This window comes from Artemia sp. Qi Xiang Cuo, chromosome 21 (assembly GCF_049724085.1).
Source record: "Artemia sp. Qi Xiang Cuo chromosome 21, ASM4972408v1, whole genome shotgun sequence".
Lineage (NCBI taxonomy): Eukaryota > Metazoa > Arthropoda > Branchiopoda > Anostraca > Artemiidae > Artemia > Artemia sp. Qi Xiang Cuo.
This window is the reverse complement of record NC_142814.1, coordinates 12,828,923-12,848,922: the sequence shown is the minus strand read 5'-3', so window position 1 is coordinate 12,848,922 and position 20,000 is coordinate 12,828,923. Positions and strand designations below refer to the sequence as shown.

General features: G+C 36.6%; 2 protein-coding genes across 2 annotated transcripts in view; one reads left to right on the top strand and one right to left on the bottom strand.

Moving 5' to 3' along the window:
- UbcE2H (ubiquitin conjugating enzyme E2H) overlaps positions 1–14,653 on the bottom strand; it is a 24,796-nt gene extending 10,143 nt beyond the window's left edge. Inside the window, exon 1 of the mRNA XM_089106826.1 lies at positions 14,518–14,653. Coding sequence (XP_088962952.1) covers positions 14,518–14,570 — 53 coding nt within the window. The 5' untranslated portion in view covers positions 14,571–14,653. The remainder of the gene's footprint in view (positions 1–14,517) is intronic.
- A 4,257-nt stretch (positions 14,654–18,910) lies between these two features.
- Positions 18,911–20,000, top strand: part of LOC148939250 (ubiquitin-conjugating enzyme E2 H-like) — a 19,752-nt gene continuing 18,662 nt past the window's right edge. The window contains exon 1 of the mRNA XM_089106825.1: positions 18,911–19,022. Within this exon, the coding sequence (XP_088962951.1) occupies positions 18,911–19,022 (112 nt within the window). The remainder of the gene's footprint in view (positions 19,023–20,000) is intronic.

The following is a 20,000-nucleotide window of genomic DNA, read 5'->3' as shown; positions in this document are numbered from 1 at the left end:
ATTGGTTATTGGGACCCGGCTCAATGGTAACCGAAACTCTAGAAAACGGTATTTTTATGCAAATAGATACGTCAAAAGAATTGGATTTTAATGCTGATTTCAAATATATAAGTTTCATCAAGTTTAGTTATACCCATCAAAAGTTACGCGCCTGAGAAAATTTGGCTTATTTTCGAAAAAGGGGGAAAGACCCCCTAAAAGTTATAGAACCTGAATGAAAATCACACCATCATATTCCGCGTACCAGAGAACCCTACTTTAGAGGTTTCAAGCTCCTATCTACAAACATGCGGAATTTTGCATTTTTTGCCAGAAGAAAATCATGGATGCTTGTTTATATTTTTTCCAGGGGCGATCACATTGCCCCAGTGGTCCTAGAATATCGTGGGAGGGCTCATTGGAATAGAAATTAAAAGTTCTAGTGCTTTTTTTAAGTGACCAAACAATGGAGGGCAACTAGGCCCCCTCCCACGCTCATTGTTTTCCCAAAGTCACCTGATCAAAATTTTGAGATAGCCATTTTGTTAATCATGTTCGAAAATATTAAAAGTATGTCTTTTAGGATGACTTAATCCCCCGAAGTTCCCGGGAGGAGGGCTGAAAGTTATGAACTTTACCCAATGTTAACATGTAGTATTGGTTATTGGGATACAGTACAGACGTTTTCAGGGGAGATTTTTCCTGGTAGTGAGGGGGGGGGTTCAGGCAGGGACGTACGCAGGGAGGGGGGCCTCCGGGCCCGGGTCCCCCCGAAATCTCACGATTTTTTCATTTTCCCATAATTTTCAGATTTTTCTCACAGAATAATGGGTTTGAAGGATTTGGCCCCCCCCCCGAAACAAATTGCCCCCCCCCACCGGAACAAATTCCTGCATACGTGCCTGGGGTCGGGGGTTATGTAGCAGGATCTTTCCATGGAGGAAGTTTTCAAGGGGGAAGGGACATTGCTATGAAGGGGACGCCGGATTTCCCAGCATTATTTAAAAAAAAGATCAGAAATTAAATATAAAAAAACAAGTTTTTCAACTGCAACAGCAGCAACATCAAAACTTAAAACGAACAGAAAATATTACATATGTGATTGGGTTCACCCCCTAGTCAATACCTCACTCTTTAAGCCAGAGATTTATTAGTACTTTCATAAGAGCTATTTATTCTAATTAACGGCCTTTGTGAATAAGCGGTCATTTTTAAAGAATTGGAACAAAATTCAAACTTTTGCTTAAAGAGCAAGGTATTGACTGGGGGGTGAACCCCCTAATATACGTATTAAAAATATATGAATATAGAAGTTCGCTACGTAAGTTAATTCGTAAGTTACGTATATTTATTATTAATAAAAACGTTCGCAAATAAAATGAAACAAGTTTCGAGGAAGTCATTTAACCAAATAAAAGTAAATTAATATGACATTTGCGTTTTAATTATTCATGTAAGGCGAAAGAAGATCAACGCCTTCATTAACTAAAAAACGTTCAAAAGTTAAATAAAAAAAACAAGTTTTTTTAACTGAAAGTAAAGAGCAACATTAAAACTTACAACGAAAAGAAATTATTCCATATGTTAAAGAGGCTGTCCCCTCCTCAATGCCTCGCTTTTTACGCTAAAGTTTAACTTTCTCACAACTCTATTTTTTAAACAATAGAAAACTTTAGCGTAAAGAGCAGGGCATTGAGGATGGGACCGTCCCTTTTACATATGGAATGATTTCTGTTCGTTTTAAATTTTAATGTTGCTCCTTACTTTCAGTTAAAAAAACTTGTTTTGGTTTATTTAATTCCTTTCAGTAACAAACTGTATGGCCCACTTTAAGGTCTAATAGAATCATGTTAACTTAAGATCCCCTGTCTATAAGTTCTGTGATGTATTCTTAGAAATTTATGGGGTTTATTTCAATAGACTGAATGTGGCATAAACCATGTTGGTTTGTTGATAATAGTTTATTACTGTCTAAATAAAATATTTGTTATGGTGATGGGGGTACAATTAAGACAGTAATGATTTTTTGTGACAGAGTAGGTCTATTTCTTCTTCTTTTTATTGTAATTTTTCCCTTAAAATTTACCTTTTAAAATTTTTCCCTTAAAATTTAATGTAAATTTACCATTAATTATTATTCTAAATGGTTTATTAATTATGACTGTTTAGGTGAGAACATAACCAACATGTAACTGCTACTAAAGTTGTTTGATATTACTAATGCCACTGTAAAACCATTTAGGTTATAGCAACAGTCTAATGTAACCACTCACCCCAAGAATACACCCATGTGTCAAAAATAGCTGGACTGTATGGTACTTCAATGGGCAAAATAGCTGGACTATATTATTTTTCCTAATTGCGCTAAAAAATATTTTTGGTTAACTTGTTATATTTATATGAACTCTCTAGCTACTCTAGCCAAATGGTTAGCATGTTAGGCTGGAAATCCGTTTTCTGTAAGGACTGGGGTTCGATTCCAGGCGTTACTGGTTATTTGGTTTGAAAAGGAGTCAGGTGGTGTGACTGTAAGCTCAGCCAGAGTAAACCCAGCTCTAAATGGGTACCTGGAGAATTCTGGGGAAGGGAAACAGTAAGGGTGTGCAAAAGCAGATTGGCTGGCCTTCAAACCCCATTGCACCTCCTGGCTGAAGGGCCATGAAATGGAGATCAGCACTGCAAGCACTCTCCCTCTGCCTTTTTTATGAGTTAGTGTTTTAAGTAGAATGTGTTTATATGTTTACTGTTTGCATATTTTGTTTCATGATCCCCCTCCTTTGCATGCCATGGACCCTTTGGGGGGATTAGAGAAATTTATTTACTGAATGATTTTTGTTATTTGTTTGAAATGTACCTATCTAGTAGCCCTGATTGTGCTCAGGACGATTACTACTACTACTAACAACTCACTGCAGCACCAATCCACCTGAGGCCCACAGAGTTGCCAAGCCTTTCTCTTGTCTAAATCTAAACTAAGCTTCATTCTTTACTCCCTTTCATGAAGTTCAACTTCTATTTAAACTCTTTTTTAACGGGCTTTTCCCATCCTATTCTCACTATTTGGTATATGGTAAGTGAACTAAGCACCTAAATCATCTTTAGACAATTTCTTTTCAAAACATTTAACAAACCTTCCTCAGCCTTTCAAAGCACTAATTTTCCAGAGCCATATGTTGTCATAGCCATGGCTTCCAAACATCTTCACCATTTTTATTAATAATGCTACCTATGAATGGTCAAGGCTGTACCCAAAGGGGGGGGGGGGGGGTTTGAACCCCTCCCGAAATGTTTTTTTGACTCGTAAAAACGTTGTAAAAATGGATATAAACAAACTTTGTATGCATTTTTTTAGGTTTTTGTGTAAACCCCCTCCCCCCCAAAAAAAAAATCTTTCGAGTAAAACCCCCTCCGAAAAAAAAATCCTTGGTATGGCCGTGAGAATGGTAAGTGAAGCTATCCACTTGCACAATTTTGTTGCTATCTAACTTCAGTTCTTTACTCTGGTTTGTTACTACTCTCAACTTTGTTCTCTTTACAACAATTCTCAAACTATTCTCATGCCATGAACTATCAAAAAAACCTTCAAAAATGCATTCATTTGCCAATATTCTTTTAATTATTTATATATTTATAATTATTCATAATATGTATAATTATTTGAACCTGCCTAAAAAAGATGGATATCAACAAGAAACACCAGGCAGAAAAAACACTTCAATGGCTTTGAATACAGGATAAACAGAAATAATAAATTTTCCTTCTATAAATATTTTTCTAAAAATAAATATTTTTCCTTCTGGTGTTTCTTGCTTTTCAGTACATTCATCAGGATGATTACCAGCAACAAAATGGGCAGTCTTTTGCTAAGATTACTAACTAAGTATTATAGTAACAAAAGAGTCGTTTTTATATCCAATTTTATATTCAACACTGTTTCCAAATATAGTGGTTGCTACCATGACGATTGCACCTCAACCTTTCTCCCCTTTTCTAAGGGGATTAGACAGAGTTGGGTAAACTTATTTATGTCTTGAATAATTTGCTAGCTAAAAATAATCATAAAATAAAATTTATAAATAAAAAAATAATAAATAATAAACTAATAAACTTATTGATGCCATGACTTACTTGCTAGCTAAAAACATAAAATAAAATTTCTAAATAATAAACTTATTGAAGCCTTGATTAATTTTCTAGCTAAAAATAAATATAAAATAAAATTTCTAAATAAAAAAAAATTGATAAATAATAAACTTATTGATGCCTTGATTAATTTGCTAGCTAAAAATAAACATGAAAGAAAATTTCTAAAGAAAAAAACTAATAAATAATAAACTAATAACCTTATTTATGCCTTGATTAATTTACTAGCTAAAAATGAACATTAAATAATATTTCCAAAAAAAGAAAAAAAATCTAGATTAACTGAAAATTAACTATAAATAAAGATGCAATAAATAAATAAAAATTAAAGATTAAGTAAAAAAACAAACTTATTGACAGAGTCAGGATGTTAGGTCACACCTTAAAAATCAGATATTTTTGCTAAATCCAAACTGAACATTAAGTGGCATCACAAATTTACTTTGGGGGGGGGAGTGCACTCTAAACCTAAGCTAAATACAACACTATCTTTGGGAAAAAAGTAACAACTGGGTTCATAGTTTTGCAACAAGACATTCATGTGAGAGTATACTGCAGAAGCTGCACTTATTAATATAATTAATATTAATTATATTAGTGCAGCTTAGTGCAGAAGCTGCACTAAGAAATATAAGAAGCTTTTCACTGCCTAAAAGTAAGTATTTTAAACTTACTATTTATATACAGTTTTGTAATTACTGATTTTCTAAATTGAAAAGTTAACTCCATCTTAATACCACATAATTTGACTACAAGAACATGCATTTGAATGAGTGCCACAATGGTTTACCTTGATTCTAACTAAAGTAGTGTACCTTGGATTTAAGTACAAGGTACACTATTTACTTGTATGCATTCAAAGAATTTTGTTCTATAACATGTAGCCTATATACTGGATTCAGAGCAAATTTCATTTTAAAAGTTTTAGTCTAGGCCAATGCCTATCTTACATATAAAAAAAAAATACTTACAGTAGTCCCCCTTAAAAAATTAACAAAGAGAGAAAACACTCAATGAAAAAACAACAAACAAGACTGCAGCCAATAGAGAAAATGATGCCTGTATCAAACAAATATCAAACTTTTATTTATTTTTAGTTTTGGTACTTTATCTTGTTCTTCTTGTTTTTCTCTTGTGCTGAAGACACCTAGTTTTGTACAGGCAAAATATCCACAATGTTTTAATTTTCATCTTTTTCTCTACTGACCTCAGTCTTGTTTGTCGTTTTTTCATTGAGTTTTTTCTCTCTTTGTTAATTTTTTGTCATGGCTGGCTAGTTTGGCTTAAAAACTTTCAGTAATCCTATTTACAACAATCAATTTTAAAATATTTCAATCTACTATCAATCTACTATAAATATTTCAATCAGGGATCAATCTACTATGTTCCTAAGAAATCTTATTAATAATACAGCCAATTTAAGTGTTTGTACTGTTTCATAAGTGGTTCAGGTGCTTTTAGGCCTATAACTGTTATGTAATCATCAATTATTGATTTTTGAAAATATATAAACAATATGATTTTATGTTGACTTTGAACATATAAAATTCTCTGTTCATACAGACCACTAATGAAACTAAGGCATTCAACTAAAAATACAGATATAATTTGTTTTGTAATGTTTTTCAACAAAACATTATCAACTGAAATGGGAAGGCATCATAACATCTAAGTGTCAGGAGCACTACAAAATCCATCAGAATATCGACAAAAAATCCGTCAGAACCACTAGCCATCACAACATTGACAGTCACAATTGCTACCCATCAGAACGTCAACAGTCATAATATCGACACGTCATAACAAAAATCCATCAGAACCACTAACCGTCAGAATGTCGACAGTCATAAAATGAACACATCATAACATCTAAAATTTTTTAGATGTTATGAAAACCTAACCTCATTATTAAAACGTAATATATAAAAAACCTAACCTGAGCAAGGTAATTTTTTTCATAATAAAAATCTGCTAGAACCACTAACCATCAGAACATCAACAGTCATAACATTTTTCAATGTTATGACTATCAACATTCTGATGGGTAGCGATTGTGACTGTTGATGAACTGACGTTTTGATGTTATGACTATTGACATTCTGATGGTTAGTGGTTCTGACAGATTTTCCTTGTCGAAGAAATGTCATTTAGTGCTTGTGATGGTTATTCAAAATGGTAGCACCCCAACTGAAATAAACAAATAAATGTGAAAAATTATTGCATGTTTAGAAATTTACATTTTTGCACATTTATTTGATAAAAGCTACACATTTGCATAAACTCTTAATAGTTTTTTTTTATTTCTAGATGCCTTGCTGTAGAACAGGGATGAAGCAAAAACCAGCCCCCAAAGAGGACCTCCAGAAAACCATGGATGTGATTCTAAACCAAGAAATCACAGTTTACATCAGGGCTTGGAGTCAGAGTTTAGTAAATTTTTGCTGAATTGAGTAACAGAAGACCCTTTGGAGTTGAAGTTATAGAAACACAAAAAGGCTGGAGTCAAGCCAATTACTCTTAAATACTACTAAAAAGTGACAATAATAAACAAATAAATATTGTAGGCTAATTATGATGAATAGGTTTTTTTGCACCAAAGTACTACAGTCCTACTACAGAAACAATTTATCCAACTATTTGTATCACTATTGGAAAATACACACAGAGCTCTAACTAGGGTTACAGCACCCTCCTCCCAACTCAAATATAAGCAAAAAAAGCCAAATCAAAATGAAAAATTGGATCAAAGTAGACAATTCCCCAGCCAAAAGCCTCCCTCCAGGACAACTGTCCCAGTTGCCCCCCCCCCCCTAGGGACAGCTCTGAGTAAACATATAATATTTGCAAAAAATACTTAATAGATTGATGGAGATTTCTCTTTTGCACTTAACAGCAAGTCTGGCAATGCAGAGTATAAAAGTCATAAGATAAATAATAGCTATTAATAGGGTAATTAAAATTGTAATTGGAAAAGAATTTCCCTTTTTACAAAAAGGGAAGAAAAGGGCCTTTACAAAAAGGGAACTATAGCAGCTTGGAGTCAGATCCAGAGTTGGAGCAATTATGTTTAAAGTTTCAGGAGTCAGAGTTGGTATATTGAAAATGCCTGGAGTTAGAGGCAGTAAAGCTTGCAACTGACTCCAAAGTCCTGGTTTACAAGGCTGCAAAAGTTTTTGCAAAAGACAATCTTGCTCCAACAACTGAAAACCTTCAAGGCACTAGCTTTACCAAATTAGCTATCTTTATGGATACCAAAACCTAAAACTACAAGTTTTGAAAACTGCAACATTAGGTCCATCTAGCTGGTCTAATAAGCAGTTGCTTTTAAATTTTTCAAGCACTTCATCACACAGCTGCACAAGCAAACTGAACTCTGTAACCTTGAGGGCCATTGCTATACCAACCAATCAGCTGGCCAAGGACAATGGTGTGACACTAATGACATTCCATCCTGACACCAACCACAAGATGCAACCCCTTGATAGGAGGGGGCTTTGGCCCTTTTAAGACTTACTTTAATAACTGCATTAACCCAGAGAGCAAGGTCTACTGTTTTTTTGGCCAGGGCTTAGTCAATCTTTAGAATTATGCATATAATTATAATTATAGAGTTATAATTATGGCAACGCTGAGATTTCAGAAGTAGACCCAGAGATTTTAAACAGAGGCTCAAACACCTCTTGTCCAGAACCAATATCATCTCAAACAGACCAGCAGGTGCTAGAAACAACAACTTACTCACCATCCCTTCCACAGATACCAGTTCCAATCACTCTCAGCCAGAGATTTCTAACACTAGGCCAGAGCATGATCCTGACCTTAATTGCATCCCTAGAACTAGGACTGGAAGACAAATCAGACAGCCAGAATCACTGGACTTACAAATTAAGATAACCTCCCTCAGTACCAGATGTTGTGAAAGGACTTTTCAGTTTTTCTTGTGAGAAAAAGAAAGATATAATATTTGAATGTGTTTTGTTACTTATTTGCTTTATATGTTATGCTTTTGCTTATGGTTTTGTTTTTTCAGGTTGTGTTCTGGGTTTCTTTGTTATAATATATGCTTGAATACATCTGGATAAGCTTCTTTACCCTTCATATTTGCCATCAATTTGGACCATTTTTAATTATGATGAAACTGGACATTCTACCTTTGTATATGTCCAGCATATTGCTACCAAGAAAGAAATAAAAAAGTTCAACAAACTGTGTCAACCAAAAGAGGTAAGAATGTCACCTTACTGTATTTTATAAGTGCAACTGGGCAGACAATTCCCTCAGTGTATGTCTTTCTTCATGTTAAAGCCCCTGAAAGAAAATTTGGATACAGCCCGCCCCCCCTCCCTGGATGTGTTGGTCTTGCTCATTCAAGTGGTTGGATGACAGCAGAAAATTTTTATTTTTCTATTCAACATTTTCAGAAGTAAGTCAATATGACTTTGGAAAATCCTGTCTAATTGTTGCTTGACAATCTTGAAAGTCATGTTTCAATTCATACCATCAATCTTTGTAAGCAAAAATGGATTTAGCTTCTCACTGGAACATGTATGTTTAATAGTTGTTTGAAACAAGATGTCAAAGAGTCTTACAATTCTTGGCTTCAACAATATTTGTGCATGAAGTCACAGAACTTTCAAAAGCACCATTTATTCAAACAATGAGTCCTCAGAACATAACCATGGGTTTGTTAAGACAGGCATATGGCTCTTTAATCCAAATCTATTTTCTGATTCCAATTTCCTCTCAGCATCCAGGCCTGACAGAGCTATGCCACCAGAAGAACTTTAGGCTATAAGACCAGCAGCTCAAGAGAAAGCAACTATTTCAGTCACCCAAAACAGTGAAACCAGACAATTTTTACTTTTCTATTCAACATTTTCAGAAGTAAGTCAATATGACTTTGGAAAATCCTGTCCTATTCTTGCTCAACAATCCTGAAAGCCATGTTTCAATTCATACCATCAATCTTAAACCATCAAGCTGAAATTTGAACATGCAAAAGAAGCAATTATTATATTTGTAAAGAGCATAAAAAAAACACTCTGAGTGGTTATATTCACTTCATTTGTAAGTCAATAATATGAACTGCAAAATATTTACCATGGTGCCTACTCAGAAATGGCTTTTACACACCTGCTTTGGCCCCAAGGTTGGGGCTATTCCAGACACTTAAGAGCCTAGTGATCCTAGCAATACACACATTTTATCTTGATTCCCAAAATTATCATAGATTCATCCTTTGATGCCAGGCGTTTTTTTTTTATCCTGTGTATAAAAACCTAGCCTATTGTTTGAAAATGAGGCTTTGATGGCAGAAATGGTGACAATTTTTCAAAATGACTCCCCTCTATATCTCATAAGTTTCTAAATATACTTTTGCTAGGTTACTGTTACAAATGCATTCTAGCTGCCCCCTTAATGAGAGTGTCTTCGGTTATAGGCTATAAATAAACCTACTAATTAGGATATGTTTTTCAAGGTGTCTTAATTTGGCATTATGCAGCAAATAGGCTACTGATGAGAAATCAGCATGAAAAATAATGCAAACATAACAAAAATTGGCAAACTTTGCATTTGGTATTACCTAGGGCTAAGGCCCTATCTAGCTTCTAAGGGGGCACACTAATGAAGGTAGGATTAGCATAATATTTGGAAGAAGTATTGGTATATGCTGAGATAGCTACCAAAAGAGAAGGAAACTGGTTTAGAAAACAATTGTTACTTCATAACATGCAGAATAATCATAGGTAATACATTTTACATGCAGCCTTGCTATACATTACCTCCCCCCCTCCTAAAGTACAAATATATAGCCTGAATTATATTTTACAAAGTGATGTAAATAGTGTATATAGGGTGCAAGAGGTCATACCAGTGCTGAGTCACTGGTCTCAAAAGACAAAGCTTTTGAAACTGCCTGTTTGGGCAATGGCAGCAAGCATGACAACACTGGCAGCAAGAGCAGTGGGAAAAGGAAATGAGTTGCTCTTGTACTAGCAGCAATACTGCTAAAATAATAAACAAAAATAAAAAAAAGTCTAGAAAAATCTGTGTTTTTTTTACACAAATTCTGATACTCTTGCCCCAATACTTAATGACCTGAAAGCTGTGTGTTTTGATCTTGATATAGCCTAGACATCATTTGTATTTGTGAAATTTGCCCTAAAAACTCAGTGTATAAATTGAAAGAATCTTGTATCCAAATCCCTGGATTGAGTCTGTGTAGCAATTTGGATAACAATGAGTGTTGGAGAGGAGCAGCAATGTATTGCAGAACTGGACTGGGAGCTGAAACTGTGAGTTACTCTTTAAATTATTCTGATAGTAGTTGGGTTGAGTAGGTCTATTTGAAACTCCATGTTGGATCTGAATAATTTATAATAGGCGTTGTTTACCGTAGTCTCTCTGCCCTTAATCAATATATAATCAGGCACCAGCAACAACCCTCTGTAATAGACTTAATTGTCACAAATGACCCTGAACAAATTATTTCTACTTCTTATCTCCCTGCAATCAGAAGCAGTGACCATATTTCTATCTTTACTGATATACACATGAATGCTACCTGTCAAAGATAAAATGGGAGAATGTACTTGACAGTGGTAATATAGAAAAAAAGCTGGGAGGCATTTAAAACAGTAGTCTTAGCTGCAGAAAACAGTGGTCACCCCTGCCAAAAACACCCCCCTTCCTACCCAAAGAAGTTGTAAGGGCTAGAAGGAAGAAGAAAAGAGCATGGACCAAATAAGTAAAATGTGGATGTGATAACCACTATGACAAATTCAAGAAATGCAGAAACAGGCTAAGAAATTTGACTCAGAAGATTGTAGAAACCCACAAGGAATCAATTACAGCAGACACAAAGCAGAACCCAAAGGGGTTCTGGCACCATGTCTCAGCAGCTAATCCCTCTAGACATGATATCCTAGACCTCATGAAAGAGGATGACACAAAGACCTCAGAAGCAAAAGAAAAATCAGATTTGCTCAACACTAGCTTTGTTATGAATTTCTTTTACTCAGTCCATAGCAAACCCTCCACCCACTTTACCAGAGCAACCAATGTATATGACAATTATAAGTGTAGAGAATATTCTGAAAAGGCTTAAATGACTGGATGCAAATAAAGCTGCTGTGCCAGACAATCTAAAACCCAGACTATTAAAAGAAGCAGCTGAATAAATTGCTGAGCCACTAGCAGTGATTCTTGCAATATCACTCACTTCCAAAGTTCTCCCAAGTACTGGAAGCAGGTCAACATCAAGCCCATCTTCAAAAAAGGGAGAAAGAACCAGGCCAGTAATTATTGCCTTATAAGTCTTAGTTCTGTTGTATGCAAGGTCCTTGAGAGCATCATAAATGACACACTGGTCTCTCACCTTGAAAGAAATCAGTCACAAAAGTCAGCATGGTTTCCATAAAGGTTGCTCAATCAACCCAAACCTCATTGAAACATATGTCTTTGTGACCACACTCTTGGATGATGTCATATTGCTTGATCAATCAAAAGTCTTTGATAAAGTACAGCATCAACTTCTTCTCCTGAAAATGGAAGCATATAGGGTATATGAAGCATATAGGGTATATATAGGGTATATAGTTGCCTGGATTGAAGCCTTTCTTACTGGAAGAACTCAGAGGGTAGTAGTTTATGATGCCATTGGTAAAACTGCTTATTCAGATGAAATTCCTGTCACTAGTGGAGTCCCATGTGGCACAATCTTGGGGCCCACTTTGTTCAGCATATATATTACTAACCGTACAACAAACCTGAACAACCCACTGACACTATATGCTGATGATTGCAAGCTCTTAGGACAGGCCCAAATTAGCCCCAATCACTCAACAATGCAGGAAGACTTAGGTCAACTATCTAGATGGTCATCTGAGTGGGGTTTGCAGTTCAACATGTCAAAATGCATAGTCCTGCATCTTGGACACAACAATCCTAGACAATGTTACTGTATTAGATATTATCTACTTGAAGCTGTAAGTGAGGAGAAGGACCTGGGGGTTATTGTTGATGACAAACTCAAGTTCCACAGCCACACACAAGCTCAAGTTGGTAAGGCAAACTGAGCTCTAGGACTCATAAAACAAATATTTACCACCAGGAAACTGTGTGTGGTCAAGAAGCTGTACAAAGCTATTGTTTGTCCACACCTGGAATTTTGAATGACCCTAGTGTCTTCCCATTATAAAATGGACATTAAAGCACTTGAGTGTCCAAGGGCAAGCAACAAAGCTCATACCAGCTTTGCAAGACAAGCTGTATGAGGAATGCCTTGTATCCCTCAAACTCCACACCCTAGTATATCAAAGAAAGAGGAGACATAATCACTACTTGCAAACTGCTAGAAAACAACCTCTCACATCAAGTTTTCTCCTCATCCCATGCAAGTACAACAAGAGGTGACACAAAGAAACTGCAAGTCCACCATTGCCATCAAAGTGAGTGCCAGCACTTCTTCTCTGTATGTGCTGTCTCTCATTGGAATAGTCTCTCCAAGCCACCATCCAGTCCCAAACCGTAGATACATTCAAGAAAGGAGTTGACCAGGACTGGGCCAATGCAGAGTGTAGGCTAACCTGGGATGCCAAACCTTAGTCATGTCGCACCACCAGCAAGATGTTCTACATGAGGCTCTTCACCACCTTATCTTACTGGATATGCAATTTAAGGTAAGAATTGTTTTCTTAACATGTTTCCTCCTCTCCAGATAGCTATCTAAGCAAATACCTAAGTATTAAAAGCAGGCAAAGTGGACATTATTGTTCTTTTTATCTTTTGCCCAAAAAATTAGGCCTATAATGATTTTGTTTTAGCCTGATTTCTCAAATTAGGCTATTTCTTAGCATGAGCCCAGGGATGATGACAAGTAAGTAGAAAAATTAACAAAACCATTAGAACAGAAAAATTTTTGGTACATTTTTACCAAATCATATTATTGACTTATAAATAAAGTGAATATACAACTCAATGTCTTTTTTTATGCTCTTTCCAAATATAATATTCATTTTTGTTGGAAATGAATTTCACCCCCACCCTTATATACCAATTCCGGGTATATGTTTGCACATTAGGGGGTGGGGTAAAGTTTAAACTTACCTCCAATTTACATCAGAAATAAAATTTGCCAGCACCCCCCCCTCCCCCTAATGTACAATTATATACCTTGAATTGGTATATATAGGGGTGGGGGTAAAATTTATTTCTGACAAAAATGATTATTATATTTGGAAAGAGCATAAAGAAGGCACCAAGTGGTATATTCACTTTATTCCTAAGTCAATAATATGATTTGGTAAAAATTTACCAAATTTTCTAAGCTTTTGTATGGGCTAGGCTATAATTTAGGGCTATATCTGACCTTGTTAGGGGGCTGGGATGCAATTGCAACTGCAATAATTACTAGGCTTATATTTGGAAAGGGCATTGAATAGTAGGCTATGTTGTCCTGTCTGATCCCTTCCCTAGCCTATAGTACAGCTATCTTTACAAAGATCTGCAGAGAAAATGGGTCTTAGCTAGCCTATGCCTTTCTAATGCAAGAAAAGTAAAACCATTAGCCTAGACCTTTTGGCTTAGAATTTGATCACACCTGTGTCTAGGCCTATTCTTTTTTTTTTATAGCACTAGGACATTACATTTTTGCTTTAACTTTTGTGATATAATTTAGTGTAAATTTTTTGCACTTCATATTATTGACTTACAAATAAAATAAACATACCACTTGATACCTTTTTTTATGCTCTTTCTAAATATAATAATAATTTTTGGTGGAAATAAATTTCACCTCCACCCCTATATATAGCCTATAGGCCTACCAGTTCAGGGTATATATTTGCACATTAGGGGGGGGGGGGTAAATTTATTTCTGGTGTAAATGAGAGATAAGTTTAAACTTTAACCCCCCCCCCCTAACGTGCAAATATATACCCTGAATGGATATATAGGCTAGGGGTGGGGGTACAATACATTTTTGACAAAAACGATTAGGCTATTATATTTGGAAAGAGCATAAAAAGGCATTGAATGGTATGTTTACTTTATTCATAAGTTGATAATAGGCCTATGAACTGCAAAAAAACTTACCTAATTTAGAACAAAACAAGTGCAAAGCTTCAAACAAAAACAAGAAAGCCAGAATAATGAAAACAATAAAGCATTTTATAGGGCTACTGATGGCAAAATACAATTGCAACTGCAACAATTACTATATTTGAAAAGGGCATTGAATACTATAATTCAACTTGTCCTGTCTGATCCCTTCCCTAGTCTATACTACAGGCTAGCTTTACCAAGATCTGCCTGGAAAATGTGTCTCAGCTAGACTAGCCTATACCTTTTCAATGCACGAAAAGTAAAACGATTAGCATAGACTTTTTGGCTTACAACTTGATCACATCCGTGTCCATTCTTCGTTTAGTAGCACTAGGAGATGACATTTTTGCTTTTAAGTTCCTTGATTTAATTTAGAATAAAACAAGTGCGAAGCTTGAACAAGAACCAACGCCAGAATGATGAAAACAGTGAAATATTTTATAGGCCTACTGATGGCAAAATATTTGAAATAAAGTATTTTTCGTGCCATCTAATTACAATTAATCTAATCGACCCTATCATAAAAAGAGGACTCTGATTAAATTAAGCCATCACATTCAGCCAATGAGAGACCTTCCCACTGACAAACCTACAAGGTTTTGAGTAAAAGGCTAGTATCTCATAAGAATTAATGAACCTCATAGGAACTGATAAACCAAATCATTAACTATGAACATAACCATGTACAGTTAAAAAAAAACTATCTATGAGGGTTTTAGTTCATTGGCTGTCTCATCACAAGAAAACACCGTAAAATCTTGAAAACTACTTTTAAAATACTTACATCATTCCTAAAAGAGTATTGCTATATTTTATCTCCTATCCCCCTAATGTACAATGATATAGCCCAAATTAGTACCCCAAGAATTTTTCCGCTGCTTGTTACCGTTGGTGTTGCTTGTTTGCCCTTAAATCAATTTAAAAAAAGAGCTGGCCTATGAAAATTCATGGGTTATCTATAATTTGGGCTATATATTCGTAAAACATTTCGAGGGTTAAGTAAAAATGATGCACCTGTAGGAATGAATAAAGTAAGTAAAGAAAAATAGTTTTTCAGAATCTTATTGTATTTACTTTTGAGGAGGCAGACCCCTAATTTAGACCCTTTTCAGGTTTTTGCAGTAAAATTTATCGATCCCACCATGCACAAATTGTAGTTGCGTCATTAGCTTTTTAAGTTTTATCCAAATTAAGTTTTACTAATGGTTAAAACGTTTTTAATTTTAAATTACCAATTTCCACCCTTTTCAGATTTTCGCACTAGAATTGATTGATCCCATCACGCACAAATTTTAATTCCGTCATTAGATTTTTAAGTTTTATTAATGGCTAAAACTTTTTTAATTTTTAACTACTAATTTAGACCCTTTTCAGGTTTCCGTAGTAAAATTTAGTGATCCCACCATGTATAAACTGTAATTCCGTAATTGGCTTTTTAAGTCGTATCCACTGTTAGGGTTTATTAATGGTTAAAAGTTTTTTTAAGTTTTTAACTAATAATTTAGACCTTTTTCAGGTTTTCTTAGTGAAATTTATCGCTCCCACCATGCACAAATTGTAATTCGGTCAATAGCTTTTTAAGTTTTATCCACTTTTAAGTTTCATTAATGGTTAAAACATTTTAAGTTTTAACCAATAATTTAGATCCTTTTCAGGTTTCTGCAGTAGAATTTATCGATTTTACCGTGCACAAATTATAATTCCGTCATTAGCTTTTTAAGTTTTATCCACTTTTAAGTTTTATTAATAATTAAAACTTTTTAAATTTTTAGCTACTAATGTAGACCCTTTTCAGGTTTTCGCAGTAAAATTTATCTATCCGTCATCAACTTTTCAAGTTTTATATCAAGTTTTTTTGCGCGAAAACGATTTGCCCTACGAGTTACTAACGTACATCAATCATGAGTTCCCAAATTAAAATAGTCTGAGCTGATCAAAATGGAATGCCTTATTTTCATTTGGAATTTTACGAACAATAAAAAAAGCGAATTAGCCAATTGAAAGCCTCGTTTTTTGTGCTGTGAGGACCAAAATAACCTTCCTCACATTTTCTGTAGCTGATTAAATTTTGGTTATGTTTATAAGAAATTACATGGAAACATAGCATATTGAAACGCATTTTTTACCGTCCCAACTAAAATTATTGATGAATCATGGACAAATTCCATTTCCACATGCTAAAAAAAATTTTTTACTAGAAATTGTTTCTAAGCTTCGTTAGCAATTTAAAAATTATTAGAGAAAATTTTTGATTGATATAAACATAATACTATTAAAATTAACAAATTTCTTCATCAGAAGTAGTGCAGTAGCACTGCTTAAGTAAATAGCCGTAAGATTTCCAAATGCTATCATTCTTTTCCCTGGCGAGTTCGTATGGAAAGAGTAGTCGTATCAATTTCATATTGGGCCTATTTGGTTGGAATTTGAATGTTCTAGTACCCTTTTAAAGAGTATAAAAGGGTTGAAGAGTAACCAGCCCCACTCCTTCACTTTATTTTGCTTCCTGGACCCCTTCAGTCCCCAAAAATGTTCGGTTGAAAGCTCCTGTAAACACGCCTTTGGGAACTATATTACCCCATATCCCTTGGGTCAGGTTTGTAAATGAAGTAAATTACCAATAGGTTTTACGACGAAAAAGTGGCGCTTGTTTGTTGTTGGGTGTGTGATTGGCTCAAAACCTTCAAAAACTGTTTTATAGGTCAAATAGAGTTGATATAGTTTGCTATTTATTGGTTTTGTCATGAGAGGGCAAGGGTTAGGTGGCCTCGAAAAATGAATTAAAAAAAATTGTCCCTCTTTCGCTTGAAACACACAATCGTAAGTATTTGGGCAAACAGGAGCCTAATGTACGAAAATTCAAAGCATCCCTCCCCTAAGTAAAACATGTCCTGAAAAAAAGCAAAAAATTTTTTTTTTGATGGGCTTTATACTTACATCCTGAAGCTGGCGGGATAAAAGGACTTTGATGCGGTGTCTATTTTTTTCCAAAAAGGAAAGAATGAAAAATAACGTTGCCAAGAGGGTGCAGCCAAGGGTATCATGTTGAAACTGTCACGGAATGTCGGGTGATGTTACACTTAATCAAATGACACTATTTGCATCGAGTTTATCAAAAAGGGAGTATTTTAAATATCTCAGGAACCGCTAAGGGTATAATGCTGAAGCTGTTAGATTGTCTGGGAGGGGAATTGAACTAATTCAAAACTTACTATGTGTATCCAGGCTGCCAAAAGAACCGGCTAAGGATATTGAGTTGATACTTTCAGGAAATGTTGAAGGATAATCAACAGACATTATATGCATACAGGCTATCAAAATAACGTAGACTATGTGCAATATGCCAGGAAAAACTAAGGATATTTAAATGAAACTTTCAGGGAATATTTAGGGTGCTGTTGACAACGGTTGAGTCAGGGGAGAGAGCAGAGGTAAATGAAAAGACACTATGTGCATTCAGGTCGTTGAAATAGCATATTTACAATATTTTCAGAGTGGCTTGGAGTTTGAGGTTGAAACTTAACGGCACTGTTGGGGAAAGGAAAGGAAAGGAAAAGCCGGGCAAAGGGCTATCAAATTGTTGTATTAAGGTGAGATGAAGGGGGTGGAACAATTTTGTCTCTGGTCGATGAAAACATTCTGAATTATAAGCTGTAATTGCCAATAATAGATGCACAATTTATTCTCGACGTCAATCAAAAGACGCGCTGTGTTGTCAAGTTATTGAAATGGTTTATGTGCAACATCTTTGAAACGGATGGGGGGATCAGGTTGAAACCATAGACAAAAAGTATACTTGACATGACTTAACTGACTTAAAGCTCCCGTCGAGGGTTTGGCGTAGAGAACGATGAGACCAGGTCCCTCCAGGTTGACCTATCGCTTGCCAGGCTAGCAGCTTCTTCCACCGGGATGTGGGCTTGGGCCAGGAATTCATCGTCTTTGTCTTTCCACCTAGTGAGGGGGGGCGTCCTCTGGGTCGCTTCCATCCGTGTAGAGCGGGGTCTAAGTCGAATACGACCCGTGCTGGGGCGTCGCGTGATATGTGAAGGAGATGGCCGTACGACCGAACAGTAAGCTGGGCGAGCTACGACGAGAAAGGAGTTGGTGCCGTACGTGACAGGAGCGTCTGGTTGCTAACGAAGTCAGTCCAGTGAAGTCCCTTGATTCTTCGGAGAGGTTTCGTCTGTGCGATATCGACGGTGCTGAGGATAGGTCTTGTAGCTAGCCACGCCTCCACTCCATACAGCAGCACGGTGCTGACTGACGCATTGTAAATGCGCATTTTGGTAAAGCTGCTGATTTTGGGCTTTCGCCAGATGCTGCGAAGCCTTCCAACAACTGCCAACGCTTTGGCTATTCGCGATGTAAGCTCTTTTGCAATCAAGCCATCCTTCGACAGAATGGATCCCAGGTAAGTGAAGTCTTCAACCACATTTACTCGGTTGCTTCTTATGTTGACTTCTTTTACAGTAGAGCGGGAAGTGGGGAGCTCAAGGAACATAACTTTGGTTTTCTGCCAGTTGATGTTCAGTCCGAATTTCGAGGCTTCTTCTGAGAGTAACTGGAGAGCGCTGGTGACCTTTTTGACGGTGTTCGCAACTAGCGCTATGTCGTCGGCGAAGTCCGCATCAGAGAACATCCGGTCTCCGAACTGAAGGCGAGTCATCGTGCTGGTCATAACATGGTCTATGACGCAGTTGAAGAACTCGGGAGCGGCAGCGCAGCCTTGCCGGACGCCAGTCTTCACCGAGAATGCGGGACTGCGTCTGCTATTGACTTGCACGCAGCTCTCCGTATCATCAAAAAGCTTTTCAAAAACTGAGCAATATTTCTTAGATAGACCCGTAGTTCTTAGTATCAGCCAAATTGAACGGCGATCAACAATATCGAAGGCAGCCTTAAAGTACACGAATGCGATGAACACTTTTCGATGGAACTCTCGCGTCTTCTCGATCAATTGGTGCATGATGAAAATTTGCTTTGTCGTCGACCTGCCGGGAATGAACCAGGCTTGCTGGACTCTTCTCTTTCAACGCAAAAAGGTCAAACACCTGTTCAGGAGTGACATGGTGAAGATTTTACCAGGAACGGAGAGAAGCGTGGTCCCACGATAGTTGGAGCAGATTTGACGGCTGCCCTTACGTTTCCAGAGCGGCAATATGATGCCAGCACGCCAGTCATTCGGTGTGCTTTCCGTCGTCCATACAGCTGAAAAGATTAGCTAAAGCCGCAGAATCATCGCCGCACCGCCCGTACTTGAGGAGTTCTGCAGAAATACAGAAGACGCCAGACGCTCGATTATTATTTAATCGTTTTACAGCATTTTGGATCTCAGAGGTGGTAAACGGTTGCGATACGACGTTGGACGTACCCACGGGCGTGGTCATGGCTGCTTGGATCAGCTCTGGGTCGGGATGAACAACATCCTCGGCGTTCAGAAGCATTGAGAAGTGACTGCTCCAGGCGCAGAGTTGGCCTGCATCGTCATCCAGCATGTTTCTGTCAGCAGACAAAACAAGGCTCACGGTGGAAGTCTTCCCTTCCGTCAGCTCGCAGAGGTGTTTGTACAGGGAGCAGGTGTCTCCTTTCCTTGAAGCATTTTCAATATTGCTGGCTTTCTTGTCAACAAAGGTCTTCCTATCACTGTGCAGTAGGCTATTACGCAGGCCATTGAGTCGTCTGTACTCTGGTATATTCTTTGCTAAGTGGGCCTTCCGGCGCAGCTCGATCACAGACAGAGTCTCTTAGGATATCCAGGGTTTATTCTTGTG